The 15,179-nt window shown below is 48.9% G+C and overlaps 5 protein-coding genes and 1 non-coding gene across 6 annotated transcripts, besides 1 other annotated feature; 3 read left to right on the top strand and 3 right to left on the bottom strand.

The window, feature by feature from the left end:
* Positions 1-111: 111 nt before the first annotated feature.
* On the bottom strand, positions 112-199 carry NFIA_030210. The gene has a single exon. It is a non-coding gene; the product is annotated as a tRNA-Ile (tRNA).
* Positions 200-3,767: 3,568 nt separating this feature from the next.
* On the bottom strand, positions 3,768-5,119 carry NFIA_030200 (uncharacterized protein; the record flags this gene model as incomplete). The annotated part of the gene is made up of 4 exons (XM_001262484.1): positions 3,768-4,191; positions 4,239-4,462; positions 4,514-4,533; positions 4,588-5,119. 4 exons carry the CDS (start codon positions 5,117-5,119, stop codon positions 3,768-3,770), a joined length of 1,200 nt encoding a protein of 399 aa, XP_001262485.1.
* Positions 5,120-5,801: 682 nt separating this feature from the next.
* Positions 5,802-5,828: a microsatellite.
* A 1,334-nt stretch (positions 5,829-7,162) lies between these two features.
* NFIA_030190 (uncharacterized protein) lies at positions 7,163-8,049 on the top strand (the record flags this gene model as incomplete). Its single annotated transcript, XM_001262483.1, has 2 exons — positions 7,163-7,630; positions 7,690-8,049. The coding sequence occupies 2 exons, from the start codon at positions 7,163-7,165 to the stop codon at positions 8,047-8,049; spliced, it is 828 nt and encodes a 275-aa protein (XP_001262484.1).
* Positions 8,050-10,014: 1,965 nt separating this feature from the next.
* On the top strand, positions 10,015-11,474 carry NFIA_030180 (Zn(II)2Cys6 transcription factor domain-containing protein; the record flags this gene model as incomplete). The annotated part of the gene is made up of 4 exons (XM_001262482.1): positions 10,015-10,213; positions 10,325-10,737; positions 10,784-11,294; positions 11,344-11,474. 4 exons carry the CDS (start codon positions 10,015-10,017, stop codon positions 11,472-11,474), a joined length of 1,254 nt encoding a protein of 417 aa, XP_001262483.1.
* A 28-nt stretch (positions 11,475-11,502) lies between these two features.
* On the top strand, positions 11,503-12,312 carry NFIA_030170 (class I SAM-dependent methyltransferase; the record flags this gene model as incomplete). The annotated part of the gene is made up of 1 exon (XM_001262481.1): positions 11,503-12,312. One exon carries the CDS (start codon positions 11,503-11,505, stop codon positions 12,310-12,312), a length of 810 nt encoding a protein of 269 aa, XP_001262482.1.
* A 719-nt stretch (positions 12,313-13,031) lies between these two features.
* Positions 13,032-13,860, bottom strand: NFIA_030160 (WW domain protein; the record flags this gene model as incomplete). The annotated part of the gene is made up of 2 exons (XM_001262480.1): positions 13,032-13,153; positions 13,215-13,860. 2 exons carry the CDS (start codon positions 13,858-13,860, stop codon positions 13,032-13,034), a joined length of 768 nt encoding a protein of 255 aa, XP_001262481.1.
* Positions 13,861-15,179: the final 1,319 nt, after the last annotated feature.

Raw genomic sequence — 15,179 nt, 5'->3', positions numbered from 1 at the left:
AATAAGAGAAATAAGAAGCAATAAACATGAGTAAATCAATTGATATCTGCCGGTAAGAAAACGCTTCTGTCCATCTATCGGCGGGGTTGGAAAGTAAACCCAAAAAAAACTTGGACACGGGGAGAGTCGAACTCCCGACCTACGAGGATCACAAACGACCTCATAAGCTCGTCGCTCTAACCAACTGAGCTACGCGTCCGTAGTTAGTAATGTTAGTCTGAATTTATAATTCATATCGTCATCCGTTTAGGCACGCAAACTATCAAGTCGAGAAGAATTTTACCAGTGAGCGAAAATTTGTTATTTGCGAATAAATTTCTCTTCTCGCTCCTGATCGAGTATGAGCATGAGACGGCCTGTGGGAGTCTGGTGTAGATGTGCTGAATTGGGTGTCCTCGTTGGCGACCGGATCCCAATCCTTGTCAACAAAATGTTAGTTCGTTCAGCAAAGGTGTAGCATGAAGTATGAAGAACTTTGACAAGTTTCCTCAGGAGACTAAGATGGCAGATGGACAAAGACGCTAGAGCTAGGACTTCTAAAGTCTAATTTGCAGAGATTTTCGGTGGTCCCAGTTCGCGCCACATGCGGGTCCATAACGACTTTGGAGTTTGGTTGTAGATGGATTTTGTATCCTGATATCAACTCTATTCGTTGCGCTGGGAAGTGTCGCCTGGATACTGCTCTGGTTGTAGAGTATTATACATCTTTGAAGGATACAGTCTTAACTGGATCTATGTATTGATGACTATGTGCAGCGATATATATTCACGATATGTTCGTGCGTCTGCGCTGGAATCAAGCCTCGGTTTCAGTCTGTCGATTAATTATTTGCAACCGATGCCATTCAACATCGGAAGTGGAACCCGGCCGCGAGTACATGACGTAGAAAGCACTTATACACAGTCTACGAGAGATACTTCCTGAGACACGGTCACGGCAATGATCTGTCCAATCCCATGTGCTATGTCGACGGACCCATCAGTGGCCAATTGAGAAAGGCGATTAATATATGCCTCGAACATGGGGGGAATGGATACTCCGACAAGAACTTGTATTTGGAACATCCGGGGCTTGCTACTAGAGCCGCGAGCATGATAAGCCCATGAAAGTGACTTAAGCTTTGTGTAGTCGCTCTTCGCAGGGACAGAGCCTTGCTGCGAAGTATCCAAGAAAGCGTCGATTCAGTTCTGAACAATAATTCAGAGAGGAGCCGAAATCCGCCAGGCACAGTACGGACTCCTTTGTCATGTCAACCACCAACAACGAGAAGGCACGCACTAGTATCCCCGTCCATCGCCAAACTGTACCAATTGTTCTGTGATCGATTCAGAGGGTGAGACCATGTCCGGGGACGGTTGCAACGTGCCTTGGAACGAAGAGGCGGACGGTTGGGATGGAAGTCGATCTTTGAACAATAAGGAAGTTTCAACGACTAAAAACAAGTATTGTTAGCATCCATATCGAAGTACGAAATCGTAATAGCAGCGATATTGTTTTTGTTTTTGCCGGCTCGAGACCGACGGGAAGGAGGTGCTTTGCCCCCAGCCGGGCGCTGCTAACAAGGAGTCGAACCCTGCTCGCCACTCCTACCCAAACCCCCCAGGACCCTCAAAACCGCAAGCCCACACAACCGACAACCCACAAGAAAGTGAAACCCTCATGGCCCGCATATTCGAAAAGATCCGAATGATTCAAAACAAAAATTCTTGAACTCGGGAATTCCGAGCTTCGAAAGGTAAAAGAACTGCTAAGACGCCAGTCGAGACAGCGAGCCATGGCGAGAAACCAACCGAAGGCAAGGTCCAGGTACAGTAGACAGGCAGTTCGTGCCGAGGGCGAAGTAGGCAATGTTTGCAACGCCGACGGTAGACACCGGTATATCCCAAGTTCCGTGCAGCCTCGGAGAGACCCAATAGGAAGAGGAACCAGTTGTTTATCATGCCTTGTCGACGAAACGAAACGCTGCCAGTATTGTTCGTGAGACTGCACGATGCAATCTACTAAAACGATAGCAGGGCGTGGGTGCCAACCTCTTCGGAAGTCGCGTCGTCAGTACATGAGACCTTTAGCCGTGCATACAAGCGCCTGAATGTCAGGCATCAACACGACTGGCGGCCCGTATGTATAACGTCCGTTGTCCAACAACCTCGCATACAAGCGCCTGAACGTCAGGCGTCAGCAAGATTGATTCAGAGATCGGTCGGAGCCACATATATAGAGTACTAGTCGGTCGAGCCATGTGGGCATACGATGAGAACGCACGCTCGCTGTAACATGGTGACACGATTTTCTAACCCCTATTCCCTTTTGCTTTCGATGCCGTCATTTCTGCAATGGGGCTGCTACCCCGATGCGACAATGGCAAGAAGTACATCCGTGTAACTCTGATCACGCAGCAGGCATTGTTCAACTTGTGTCAAAGGCAGTGAGTACGTCAGGCTGAAGATCATGCACTCAAAGTGATGCGAGCAGTGACAAGCCAGCAATGTCAATCGAGACAACCGCTGTCATCCGGGGACCGGAGGATACATGTAGGGTCGGCGTGAAGACGCGACAACATGCTCATAGAAGAGATGCAGAAACAGACAACCGACGAATCTTGTGACATATTTGAATGAGTTGTACGTTCAGGGCCAAACATATCAGCTGAGCCAACAGAGGCAGACAAATTCAGTTCCTTCAATCACGCACAATAGCCGAAAGTGCCGAGCAGCGAAACGAGGAAAAGGCCAAGCGGAGGGGCACGAAGCCAGTCAATCCTCAAAAACCACGCACACTAGCAAATACCAGGCGAGCAGTGAGACGAGGAGAAAACGAAGCGGAGTCAGCTTCAAGTTTGTCAATCCTCATGGAACCATGCCGTTAACGACAGAGACAACTACCCATGGTGGGAATCGAACCCACTGCACAAGACGGGGCAACGGTCTTGGCCACCCAGCACGCTCTGTCAACGCACCACCCGGGTTTGGTTTGAGGAATGTAGGATACTGACTTTCATGCTGACACACGACATGATTCAGATTGCGCCAACATGCTTATTAGTATCCCGTTGATTTGGGTATTAGAGGCATACAGCAACCGACACCCGCTCATTAGTTCATGAGGGAACTTGTCGTCGCCGGGGTGTAATACCCTTAGATCAAGAGAGTACGAAAGGAATAAGGAAAGGAAAGAAAAGAAGAGAGAACACATTGACGAAACAAGAGGTCGATTGGAAACACGAAGAGCTAGCTCGAAACGCGTCAACACAGACACGAGACGCGAAACGCGACTACGCTGAGAGATACAGAAAAAAGAGTGTTGTCAGATATGATCTAGACAATGAGAAACAGAAACAATTTCTAAATGAGATTCAAGCAACTGCTATACATTCCACAGAGCTTGGTTTTCGTAGTTCCTGCTCAGGAGACATGGTAGGTGAGGTGGAGCAGGAGAGGGTGGAGGAGGAAAAGGTCAGTGGGGAAAGACGGGAAATTTAAAGTGGCCGGGCCGCAATTGTGGGACTAGCCGTTTTCGCCTAGCGCGAATTAAGCGAGGCCATGAATTGAATACCAAGGTACATGCTCCGTTACCACCAGGTGTCCTGATTGTTGTGACAACATTATGCGTAATTGACTTGAGCTTTACCAGTGCTTGCGGCAGAAAGATCATCGATTCGTCATAGGCTCGGTCGCAGATGCGGTTCCCATAGAGATGAAGCTAAAATTGAACGAAGTGAAGAATATGTGAATCGCATTGATATGCACAGCTTTCTAATATTGACTATTTACACTAGCCTGGATCCGTCGACGGCTTTAGCATAACGATAACTCGTAGCCGAGAAGAACATGTTCCCTGCTACAGCGATGATCAATCCCCGAGCGTAGACCAGCTGTGATGATGTCGTACCCTTCGCGTTGACGAGAGACTCATATTCCTCACCTATCTGCCGCTCGGTATCCAATATAATACCGCGAAGAATCGACTTGGCCGACGAAGAGGAAACATTCATCAAATCCCGGACGACCTTGACGGCGTTGAGAAGAGGTTCTCCGTTCTCCTTTTCGGCGATGACTTCCTTAGGATACGAGTATAGATCGTTGGACAATGCACAATGCTTCGCGCAGGCGGAACTCAGGCGTTCAAGAGCTTGTTCGTCGCGATCTGTAACAGAGATATCCGATGCAAATTCCACGCTGCGAAAGACGAGGCTGGGACCGTTAGTGCCGCAGCGTAGCGAAGGATCAGAGTAGCCTACTCAGCTCCCACATCTTCTATCCGGTATTTCACGTAGCTCATGAGTGTCGGGAAGGCTTTGCTGGGTTGTATCGTCTGTGGCAGGGATCCCCACGATATCATACCGTCCAGAAATCTCCTGCCCTGCGCAGTGTCCTCAGACATGACTTCCTGGGCTACCATGTCAAATGCGGTGTGAGAATGTCGCTCATTATTGTTATACGTATTCGGAATGGTTGCATCGAACTGTTATTGGTAAGCACTGAAACATCTAGATGGAATGGCGCCGGGTCATACATTTCCCGACTCAACAGCATCTGCATTATAAACAGTGGTCAGATTCGCCACAGTACACTGACGGCTTTACTTACCATCATGTATAAAGATGAGCGTATAAGCCCTCGCCAGGGCTCTCGTTCTCGATAAGCTTCCTGTTGGGGCAACATTCACAGTGAATGAGACAGCCGCGTCAATCACAGCTTCGATGTACTTCTCAGAGACATTCTGTGACGGCGTGACAAAGATCGCCCGTAGCAAATCTCTCGCAGCCTCTTCCGCTTCCGTCCAGTACTTGGACTGCAGCGAGGCAGGGAATGATGTGACCCATGGTATTTTCAGACTAGACGGAACAATGCAATTTGCATGTCGCAGTTCGGGCGAGTTCGCGACAGCTTGAGGGTTGAGAAACGAGAAATATGATCGTGTCGAAGCAGCGGATTGGTTTTCAACGGGGTCGAACGCGTATAATATCTTTCTGATGCAATTCTTATTGCCCGGGTCCGATACCGAAAAGTAGCGAGAGTTATGCGACGTGCGCAAGGAGGATACGTATTGGTTTCTCCGCCATATCGATGTGCGTCTCGCTTTCAAAGGTGATATATAGGCACTCAAAGAGGAGTACATGTTGCCATGAGCTCGGATGCCCGAGATGAACGCGTCAGCGCGGACGCGCTATTGATTGTCCTGCTCAGGTACCGTCTTACAAAATCCAAGGTACTCAACTACAAGAAGACGTCAATCCATGGGCACAGAAACAACTACCCCGTTCCCTTCTGCGTTGGATTCAGAATGCCATGATGTAGTGATACGCCAGGTGACGATAACATCTTATTTAACTCGCCACGGGTCAACCCACACCATAGGAACCCACACCTAATGGTGTGGGTCGGCTACTCCGTACAGCTCACCTGCGACGCAATATATCAACGTAAAAGGTTTACACATATAAAACTCATTGCTGAAAAGGCGAATTAAGACAACCACAATAGCAGTATGACTACGTAATAGTGCTAGGGGTATTATTATTTGTATATCCTAATGATTACCTAAAAGAATAAGGTTAAAATTGCTTGATTCTACATATATCACCTTCATGGTAAATTTCTTGGCATGTAATTTTGGTATTAATGTAACAATAAGGTATTTATTATTGGGCGCATGTAGATAAGCCCATCTCTGCGCTATGTGGTTGCTGATCGAGGTGATGCGTTGCGTTTTGAGCTATAGCCGACCCAAACCACGTGGTTTGGGTCAGGCCCTGACGACAAGTAACGTGTCTCTCTGATCATACCTTTCTCATTGAAGCATCAATTCCCATCAATTCCCATCAATTTCGACCGTGCCTACCATTCTCAGTATCGCGAATTACGGCTCATATCTACGAAACTCCTAGGAAAGTGCGCCTGGCCGCGGACAGAAACCACCTCTGGCAAGCGCAGTTTATCATTGTCGTCTTCTGTGTTTCTCCAAACACAATGGAATTCATACGAAGAATTCTGGCAGGCTCAACGCCTCGCATGACTACGATGGGTAGGCCCGTTCAACTACTGTTTCTACTATCCATCACTGCTAACTAATAAATCCAGATAACCCCTTCACGTGTCCCCGCGCAGATACAATTCAGTGTTTAGCAGGGATTCTCGAGGTGACGCGCGTCGTGCTTGTCCGTGGAACTCCGACGTCCGGCAAAACAACGATGGCAAGGCTATTAAAGTCGCACTATGACAGTCAGGGTATACCCAGTGTATACTTTCCTCATCTTGTATCTTCAAACGGTCATAGACATCGTGTCCAATTGTCTGGAGTGGGTGTTTAACCATGCCCACTTAACAGCTACATTCAGAAAGGGACAGTATATGGCATTCACAGATGGCCCATTACACTCCATAAATGAATGTTGTTGAGACGAAGAAGAGGATGAGTATGCTATTCTCATGCAAGAGGGATTAGAGATGGTTGGTTGGACCTTGAGACAGTAACCTGTCATCCCACTCCTCCAATACTACACGCTGTCTGGGCTCGCATGGGCGATGACCAGCAGAATCTGTCCCTTAATGCCTGGTAGCCTGAGCATCTCGGTCACCACTTCGTCCTGGTGTAATTGAGTGACTCCGACTCGGGTCTTGACTTATTATCTTCTGGGGAGTACAACACCCAGCTGCAGTCTACCTTGTTGCTAACTTAAGAGAAGGCTACAGACTAACTGCAGAGAATACGTGTGAGCCATAGTTGCTTAGCACTTCTGGTCTCAGATCTAGTACGGCATCATCGCTGTGGCAGATATGTCTGGGACTCTGGGTTTCCTAATTTGGATGCTGGCAGATGTGTAGTTACTATTATGACTAGTAATCAACCCGTCTGGTACCTACCAGGGAAACGATGGGGTCGGAGTTGGAGGGAGAAAGCTTGCGTCTCAGAAAAGTCTACCGGTCTACACGCCGTGCGTGGAAAATGATATAAGACTCGCCATTCATGGGGCGCAAGGTATGGGTCTGCTGTGTCTTTGTATCCCGTAGGCACATCAAAGTGCCATTCTCACCAAGTCCCGTTCTCACGTCTCACTGGGATGAGAAAACGGGCAGTTCTGCATATCCTTCGCGCACTCGGAAAGTGAGGGTGCCATACCCTTAACAGGTAAATTGGCCTCCGGATAGAAGCAGATCAGTGATGGACATACTGGTTGAACTAGCCCGCGGTATTGGTTACACAGTCAATGATACAACACTTTACAATACCGACATTGTCTTCATCATTGATGAAGCTCAGATGATATACTACGACAATGGTTTTTGGCTTGATTTTGTCAAAACACAGAGCGGAAGCAGGTTTGGCCCAAGAATATGCATCTTCAGCAGCTATGGAAGTGCCGAAGCGGGCCCGTCAGAAGCTGCTGTTGGGACTCCGCTCGCCTATTTGGGTCCGAAGCAGAGAGTCTCGATCACACCATCAAAGCTCGAGTTTGCACCAAAAATATCTCTCTTTTATAACCGGGCCGAATTTGATGATGTTGTCAACCGAGCATGTACTGACCCGATCCGCCCCCTCAGACTCGAGCTCAGTGCGCGGGACATCATATTCACAATGACAAATGGGCATCCAGGCAGCGTGGAGTCGGTGTTGAACCTTGTTTCCCAAGTAAGAGCTCTGCTAAACTCTAATAGATTGTGACTAACACCGTCTTTCCACTCGCGTAGGTCTATCATCCTCAACTCAAGCACGGGACGATAGAGGCTGTTACGCAGGAACACATTATGAGCCTCCTTGAAGATGAAGACCGGCTTTTCCAACATTTGAAGGACACGCTAGTACAACGATCTTTTATCAAATGGCGTGACCTTACAGTCGAAGCTGCTGATATTCTACGTGAAGTACTGGCAAACGGAAGTGTATCCCAAGACCTTACGAATAACGGCATTCGTATTTGCTATGAGAAAGGATGGCTCCACACAGAGCCACTTAGCTGGGATGACAAGGACATTCGCTGCGTATTTCCCACCCATCTCCATGCGAAGTATGCCCATGATCCCCAATTTCACAATGTCGGGTCAAACTAACCTAACAGATAGGTGGAACACTTTCTTACGGACTCGCCCCGTCCATTTCCAAGTGAAAATACCCTGACATCAAGACGTTCACCGCAAGCGTCGTGAAGCAGTTTCGCCTCGAGCACTTTCCTCTACTACGAGGATGGGGACTGCCGCTGTTATTCGCCCAATTGAAGCTGCATATCAGGATGAGTTTTACCGGGCAATACATGCAGTTCTCGGAACTGCGACAAAGATAACAAGTGAATGGTCGGGAGACAACCGTGGAAGAATTGATTTCAAACTGGTATCCCGTGGATGGGGATTCGAAATACTCAGAGAGGGAGACCGCTTGGCAGAACATTGTGAGCGATTTGCGCCCGGCGGTCGATATTACAAATTCATACAAGATGGCCAGGTCAGGGATTGGGTGATCCTTGATTGTCGGACCAGCAGACCTCGGCCATATGGTGGTAAGTGCATTTCACTACCTATTGTATCTCTGCTGCTAAGGTGCTAATCACCCTGCAGGCGCGGGTCACAGCAATCTGTGGCGAGTGGTCTTCACTCCAGACTTCCTTTCAGCAGAGATCTTGGACTCTTCTAATCATGTTGTATTTGAGAGATTCCCCTTGGCGTCACAGCTCCCATGTTGACCCCTCTGCCGTCTAACCCAGACTACGGCAATGAATAGAGCACATGGTGACTGGCCGACCAAATGAGCAATGCACGAGGGCTGGTAACACAATTAGAGGCTTTACCTTAGCTAACTGGTCTGTCTTTTAGTGCGCCCCTATCATTATAACCTTTATGATAATGTTGTAGTTTCTTTTGCCTGTTGTTGTACGTTTTGCTTTGTATGGTAAAACGCAATATCCTGGATGGACAGGCTTTTTAGTTAGCATTCAAGATGCAGCGTCGGACGTCTGGAAATTCATAGTTCCCTTTCTCAACAGACATTACGACACCAGGATTGTAATTCCAAACGACTTTGACGACAGTGTTACCGAAATACAAGAGCAGTGAAAAGGCTAGGACCTGAGCTCAACAGCTTATCAACTTCTATTACTTGTTAGACAAGGAAGGCAGAACCGGACCAACATCAGTGCCAAGTGGCGAATCGCAGAACAAACCACAACCATCACCTACAATTGGTCGTACACCCAAGAAGAATCCGGACGATAACGTCGATTCACAAGAAGCAGCCAGCCCCCCCCCTTTATCCGTATATCCATCGTTATACGTTGTGGCTGGTGGCCAGTGACATCGCAGGACGCCCCGTGAGATTTCTTCCATGTAAGGAAATTGTAGTGTTATAGCAGAATGGTATAACCATAGAGAGCAGAATGTCAAATGACATTTGACTAAGATGGTTACATTGGTATCTCCTCGACGTAGTATGAATCCGCGTGTACTGTTGTCAAGCATACATGGATGATTGCACATGCTCTCTCGTTCTCTTGCATGTATGACTACTATACTGGCATTTGATATCTCTACTATTCTACTATCCGACATGCGTAGTATACTTTTGGTAGCCCTACATGTGATGCTGCTGTATTGTAGGGAAATATGATAGTTGATTTCCAAACCAAGTAGCCACAATATGACCTTGATAAACAATATATAGGCATATAAGGTGTGCACACACCACTATCCTCAGTTTAGAAAAGAAGAAGGAAAAGCGTGTGGCGTAAGTCAAGTATAAACCGCGACCGGTAGGGCAAGAATAACAGGCACGCAGTTGTGGTGGTCACTCTGCCAAATGAGAAGAGCAATGCGCAAGCCACTAGTCCTGCAAACTGTATCAAGAATCCAACTGAACCCGGCCCAGAATTGTAAGCTCGACATGAAGTAAGATTCCCAGTTGCGGTAATACTTCTGTTCCCTTCAGTGTTTGATTCAGGAAGCCATTACGCCTCCTGCGAACCCCACTTCACATCGGGATTTCGGATTTCCGACCATCAATCCGACAACTATCATCATCAACTAACAATGAGATCATCTCCATACAGTACAAATGCAAACAAAGGAAAACAGAGAGCTCCTCCACGGAAAAAGGCATGTCAGAATTGCACCAAATCCAAAGTACGATGTGGACTGGAAAAGCCTATCTGTTCGCGATGCAGGTCGAAAGGCCACAGTTGCCAATATCCGCCGGGGCGCGTTGCTACACCTGAGATTGAGGTCACTGGTACCGCTAACGACGTCGGAGAAGACTATACACCACTTCTTGGTATACAAGGATTTGCAGACTCTGCTATAGCTCCGGTACCAGCGTCTTTGATACCGGAATCCGGCCCAGCTGCGACTTTCCGGTCTCCTCGTCCTCGTGCTGTAACCAGCGGACAGGCCAGACGCCTCGATCTCGATTTTACGGATATCGACTTGACACCAAGTCTAAACGCAGTAGATATCCGAGACAGATGGCTGAGACCGTATCTCCTCCCACCTCTGGGACGAGATGAGATTCCCAAGGCCTACCATCCATTTACGTTGCAATACATCTCCATTATCCTCAGGACATATCCACGGTATATGCTGAAGGATGGCGGTTTTCCACCAATTATACATCATACGCAAGTCAATACGAATCAGATGCCACAAGCTCTGGCCAACTGCTACAGCCTTGTCCGAATGTGGGAGCAAGCGGCTCCAGGAAGCGAGACGATGGTGATGAGCACTGTGGAGGCGGAAATGGAAAGACTGGCAAGTGAGGTACGCTTTCTTTAAGGTCCCTTTGGATTCTAAACTGATTGTACAGACAACGAGTCAACATGACTACGACCTCCTATGTTCCTTCCAAGCCTACCTTGTCTATACCATCTTGATGTACTTCAGCCCTCTCGGCAACGTATCCGTAGTAACCGATAAAACCATGATGACCTTAATGGAGCTTGCCTTCCGTACTGCTCAGAATGGCCTATTGTGTACGGAGGAGATCACTCATACGCGGCCAAATTGGGAATCCTGGATCGTGGTCTCGGCCAAACGTCGCGCCATTTACACCATGTACCTGCTCAGCAGTGTTTACAATTCAGATCGGGGTCTACCAAACTTTGTGGCTGACGAAATGAAGGGGGTCTATGTCCCCGAAAGCAGGGTACTATGGGATGTCACAGACCGAGGAGTATGGGAAAAGGAGTATGACCGGCACCTCCTGGAATGGGAAGACGGGATGCTGGAAATATCGGAGTTATGGCGATCAACCGAGACTGGTTCGACTGGACGACGCGAAAGGATTGGAAAATGGGTTCGTGGGGTGGACGAGTTTGGTATGATGTTGTTCGCAGTCTGTGCACATATCCATGGTTGTTAAGAAAGTCCTACGGAACTCCGAAAGGAACCATCGGAGCGCCGGAATCGGCAGGCGTCAACATTGTACGGCTCGACATAAAACACGCTCTCGCTCTCCCTTTCATGCCAAAGTAGACTCCTTCTTACACATCAATTGATTATCTCTGAAACATACCAACAACCACAATGTCTAACAAAGCTGTCTACATCACTGACCACTCCCCCTCCGTTCTCCAAACCCACAGCTGGCGCACCGCCTCCAACTCTGCCGCCTACCTCGTCCCCTACATCAAACCGAGCATGAAAATCCTTGATATAGGCTGCGGCCCGGGCAGCATCAGCATCGACTTTGCGCGGCTCGTCCCCCAAGGCCACGTCACGGGGATCGAGTACGTTGCCGACCCGCTAGACGCAGCCCGATCCCTCGCCTCCACACATGGAATCACGAACATCGACTTTTGCGTCGGCGACATCCACTCACTTGACTTTCCGGACGACACCTTCGACATCGTCCATGTTCACCAGGTGTTACAGCACATCGCGGACCCAGTGCGTGCACTACGGGAAATGCGCCGGGTTGCGAAGAGTGACGGTGGGATTGTTGCGGCAAGGGAGTCGGCATCGATGACATGGTACCCTGACAACGCGGGAATCGCCGGATGGAAAGAGGTTACAGGTCGTATGTGTAAAGCGAAGGGGGGCAATCCGCATCCCGGCCGGTATATCCATGTTTGGGCAGAGGAAGCCGGGTTTCAAAGGACAAGAATCAAGAAAAGTGCTGGGGCATGGTGCTTTAGTAGTCCTGAGGAAAGGGAATACTGGGGTGGAACAATGGAAGCGAGGATGAGATCGAGTGGGTTTTCGAAGATGGCTGTGGAGGAGGGATATGCGACGAAGGAGGAGTTGGAAACGATCGCGAATGGATGGAGGGACTTTGTCAGGAACGATCAAGCTTGGTTTGGGTTATTCCATGGGGAAATTCTATGCTGGAAATAATCTAGCATCAACATTGACACGACCATGAACAAGTGGTACTATGACAATGGAAGTTTAAGATTCCTGATGTAACTGCACCGAGACACCCTCTGGGAACTGCACTTCCTTCAATTCCTCCAGCGTAACATTATCGGGTACAACGAATCTTGACCCCAGTCAGCAATATGTCCAACATCTCAGCAAAAAAAGAAAGCCATACGAAGTAGTATGTATAGGAGGGAGGCTTCTCGTCGAAATAAAAAACGTGAACTTATCTGCCCCTTTTGCTGCGAACCCGTCCTTCGTACTGTCACCGTATCAGTCGCCAATTCAGATGCGATCGCTGAGTATACATACATTCGTTCAATCTCGCCGTTATGTTTCCGCCATGCTTCGACGCTGTCGTATTGAATGACAAGGCTCTGCTTGGGTTACCTGGGAATCATGGACACAATTCAAATTAACTCACATATTTTGGCATTTTGAGTATCGTCCTAGATAATTTGCACCAGCAATGTTTGGATGGGCCGATAGATTGTTGAAAGTGATTGATCCCGCAGAGCATGTGCTGCAGCTATGATGTCACCGCCTCGCTCAAAATTCGGATTTGTTTCTAAAGTGATTCTCCGCTCAAACAAAATAAACACCACCGATGATCAATTACTCGGGGACCTTGCTCGCAAACATACAAAAAAACCATCGAAACCCAGCAGCAATGCATCCAACCCTCACCTCTACCACTACCAGTCATCCAAATCAGGCGAGTGAGCCCGCTCATGATCCGAACTCGAGCTAGAACGGTACTGCTCCTCCTCCAACCTCTCCACCCGCTCCTTGAGCTCCTCCTCCTCTTCATCCTCACCTATAAAAAGTTAGTCAGCAACCTATCAACATAAAACCACATCTGCAAAGGCAAAACTCACGCTTCTCATGCTCCCACAGCGCCATACCGGCCGCACCGAGCGCCACACCCGCCACACCACCCGCAATGATCTTCCCCACCCCGCTGGACTTTTTCTTCTCTTCCGGAGGCGGATACTCCCCGGGAGGCGGGTAGTAGCCTCCGTCCTGTGGCGGCGGCGGCGGAGGAGAAGCATAGTAGCCCGCCGACTCAGGCGGGGGCCCGCCTAGTCCCCTCGCGTGCTCGGAGTCCTGCATGGGCGTCTCCCACTGCGAGCGGCCTGTTGCCGTCTCGACGAAGTATGCGCGGCGGAGACTGGGTTCCCATTCTTGGACCCAGCCGAGGGGGAGGGGTGGGGGAGAGATTGCGGGTGGTCGGGCGGAGGGGGCGGGCGAGGAGCTGTTGTAGGGTGGTCCCTCGTAGCGGGGGCGAGATGGGTCGAAGGAGGAGGGGGAGCGCTCGGGGGGAGGACGCTCATAGGGGGGCCGCTCGTACGGAGGGCGGCCGTACGAGGGTGAATCCTGGGGTGGGATGTCGTAGGGAGGGCGGTTGTAGGATGGTTGTTGCTGTTGCTGTTGCTCGTAGGGGGGTCGGTCGTAGGGAGGCCGGCCGTAGGTGGGTTGAGGCGGGCCTCCGTAGTAGGTATCTCTTTCTCCGTAGTAGGACATGTTACTCGCAATTTATGTGTAGTAGTATGTGGTAGTCAAGGTAAGTTCACTGGGTTATATGTAGAAAGAAAGTAAGAGAGACGAGTTGAGCAGCGTCGAGCCTTTTATGCGGTCCTGAGGAAGGGAGGGGACACTCAGTCTATGCATGCATACTCCATACACCTACGCTCCAAATTACATTTACCATCACCGAGTTTGAGTGATTTGTATACTGTCGGCGCGTAGAGCCGTTCCGCATGCATCAAGTCGAAGCAGATAGTCGACACTAAGACGTGTATCCACCGGGCTATTAGTTTCGATGGGGACAGTCGATAGTGCAGCAATTAGGCAGATACATTCTGTCTAACAATGGAACATCAACAATATACCTCTACCTAACACTCCATACGGTGTATATCAATGATTACCCCTGACTCTTAGCAATTAAAGCAGCTAATATTACTCTCTAATCCACTTCATTCTTCTATACAGATAGCTAACACAATGTACATTTCTTGTAGATCGTTAACACTCAACGCTTAACTCTGGTGATATATCTGCACCACACCGAACCATTCCTCCGATCACAAACATCAAACTAAGCATATGACTCGTCCACCAGCAATAAAAGAAACAAAGCACCTGACAATTGACAACATCCACAGTCCCTCTGCTTCGACGCCACATCAAGGCTGGTGTGTGGATCTCGCGAGTCACACCCAATCGGATACCCCTGGACTCTTACTAGCCACACCGGTGTATCAGCGGAGCGGTTCGGGTTCAGCCTTAACAAGCCACATAGCCCCTTGCCTTTGGATAAAGAATCAGGCAGAAACAGTCTTTCTCGGTTGACAGCCTAATGAAAGATTTCATATTATTCCGTAGTGGATAGGATGCATGGCACTGAGTGAGGTATTTTCGAACAAGCCACGTGTGTCATAATGAGTGGCTGTGACTGTGGTCCTTTTGCTACACTGCTGTCGAACTGAACTGGGTGTCAGCCACAGGCCCCTCTTATTATTTACCCAGTTATTGATACCCACTTTGGTCCTGGAGTTTCCGGAATGTTCCTGACGGAAGATGCTCCTCTGTCTTCCTTCAGGGATGGATGTGGGGCGAAGGAGTTGATCTTTGAGATGAACGATATAGGGGTCATACAGGGCCTGGACACGAACATTGATGGCGTTGATATTCTAGGCTTCAAGCATCGCAAGCTGGCCTCGAGTAGATTTTGTTAGAGTTTACGATGAGCAGTGAGCGATATATAAATGAATAAAAGATGTCGGAAGACATTCCGATTAATTAGATACATTTGGAACTCGTAACCGTTGTCCAGCCAG

Source organism: Aspergillus fischeri, genomic scaffold (assembly GCF_000149645.3).
Source record: "Aspergillus fischeri NRRL 181 1099437636261 genomic scaffold, whole genome shotgun sequence".
Taxonomy (NCBI): domain Eukaryota; kingdom Fungi; phylum Ascomycota; class Eurotiomycetes; order Eurotiales; family Aspergillaceae; genus Aspergillus; species Aspergillus fischeri.
Note: the sequence above shows the minus strand (reverse complement) of the source record. Positions and strands in the feature narration are given on the sequence as shown.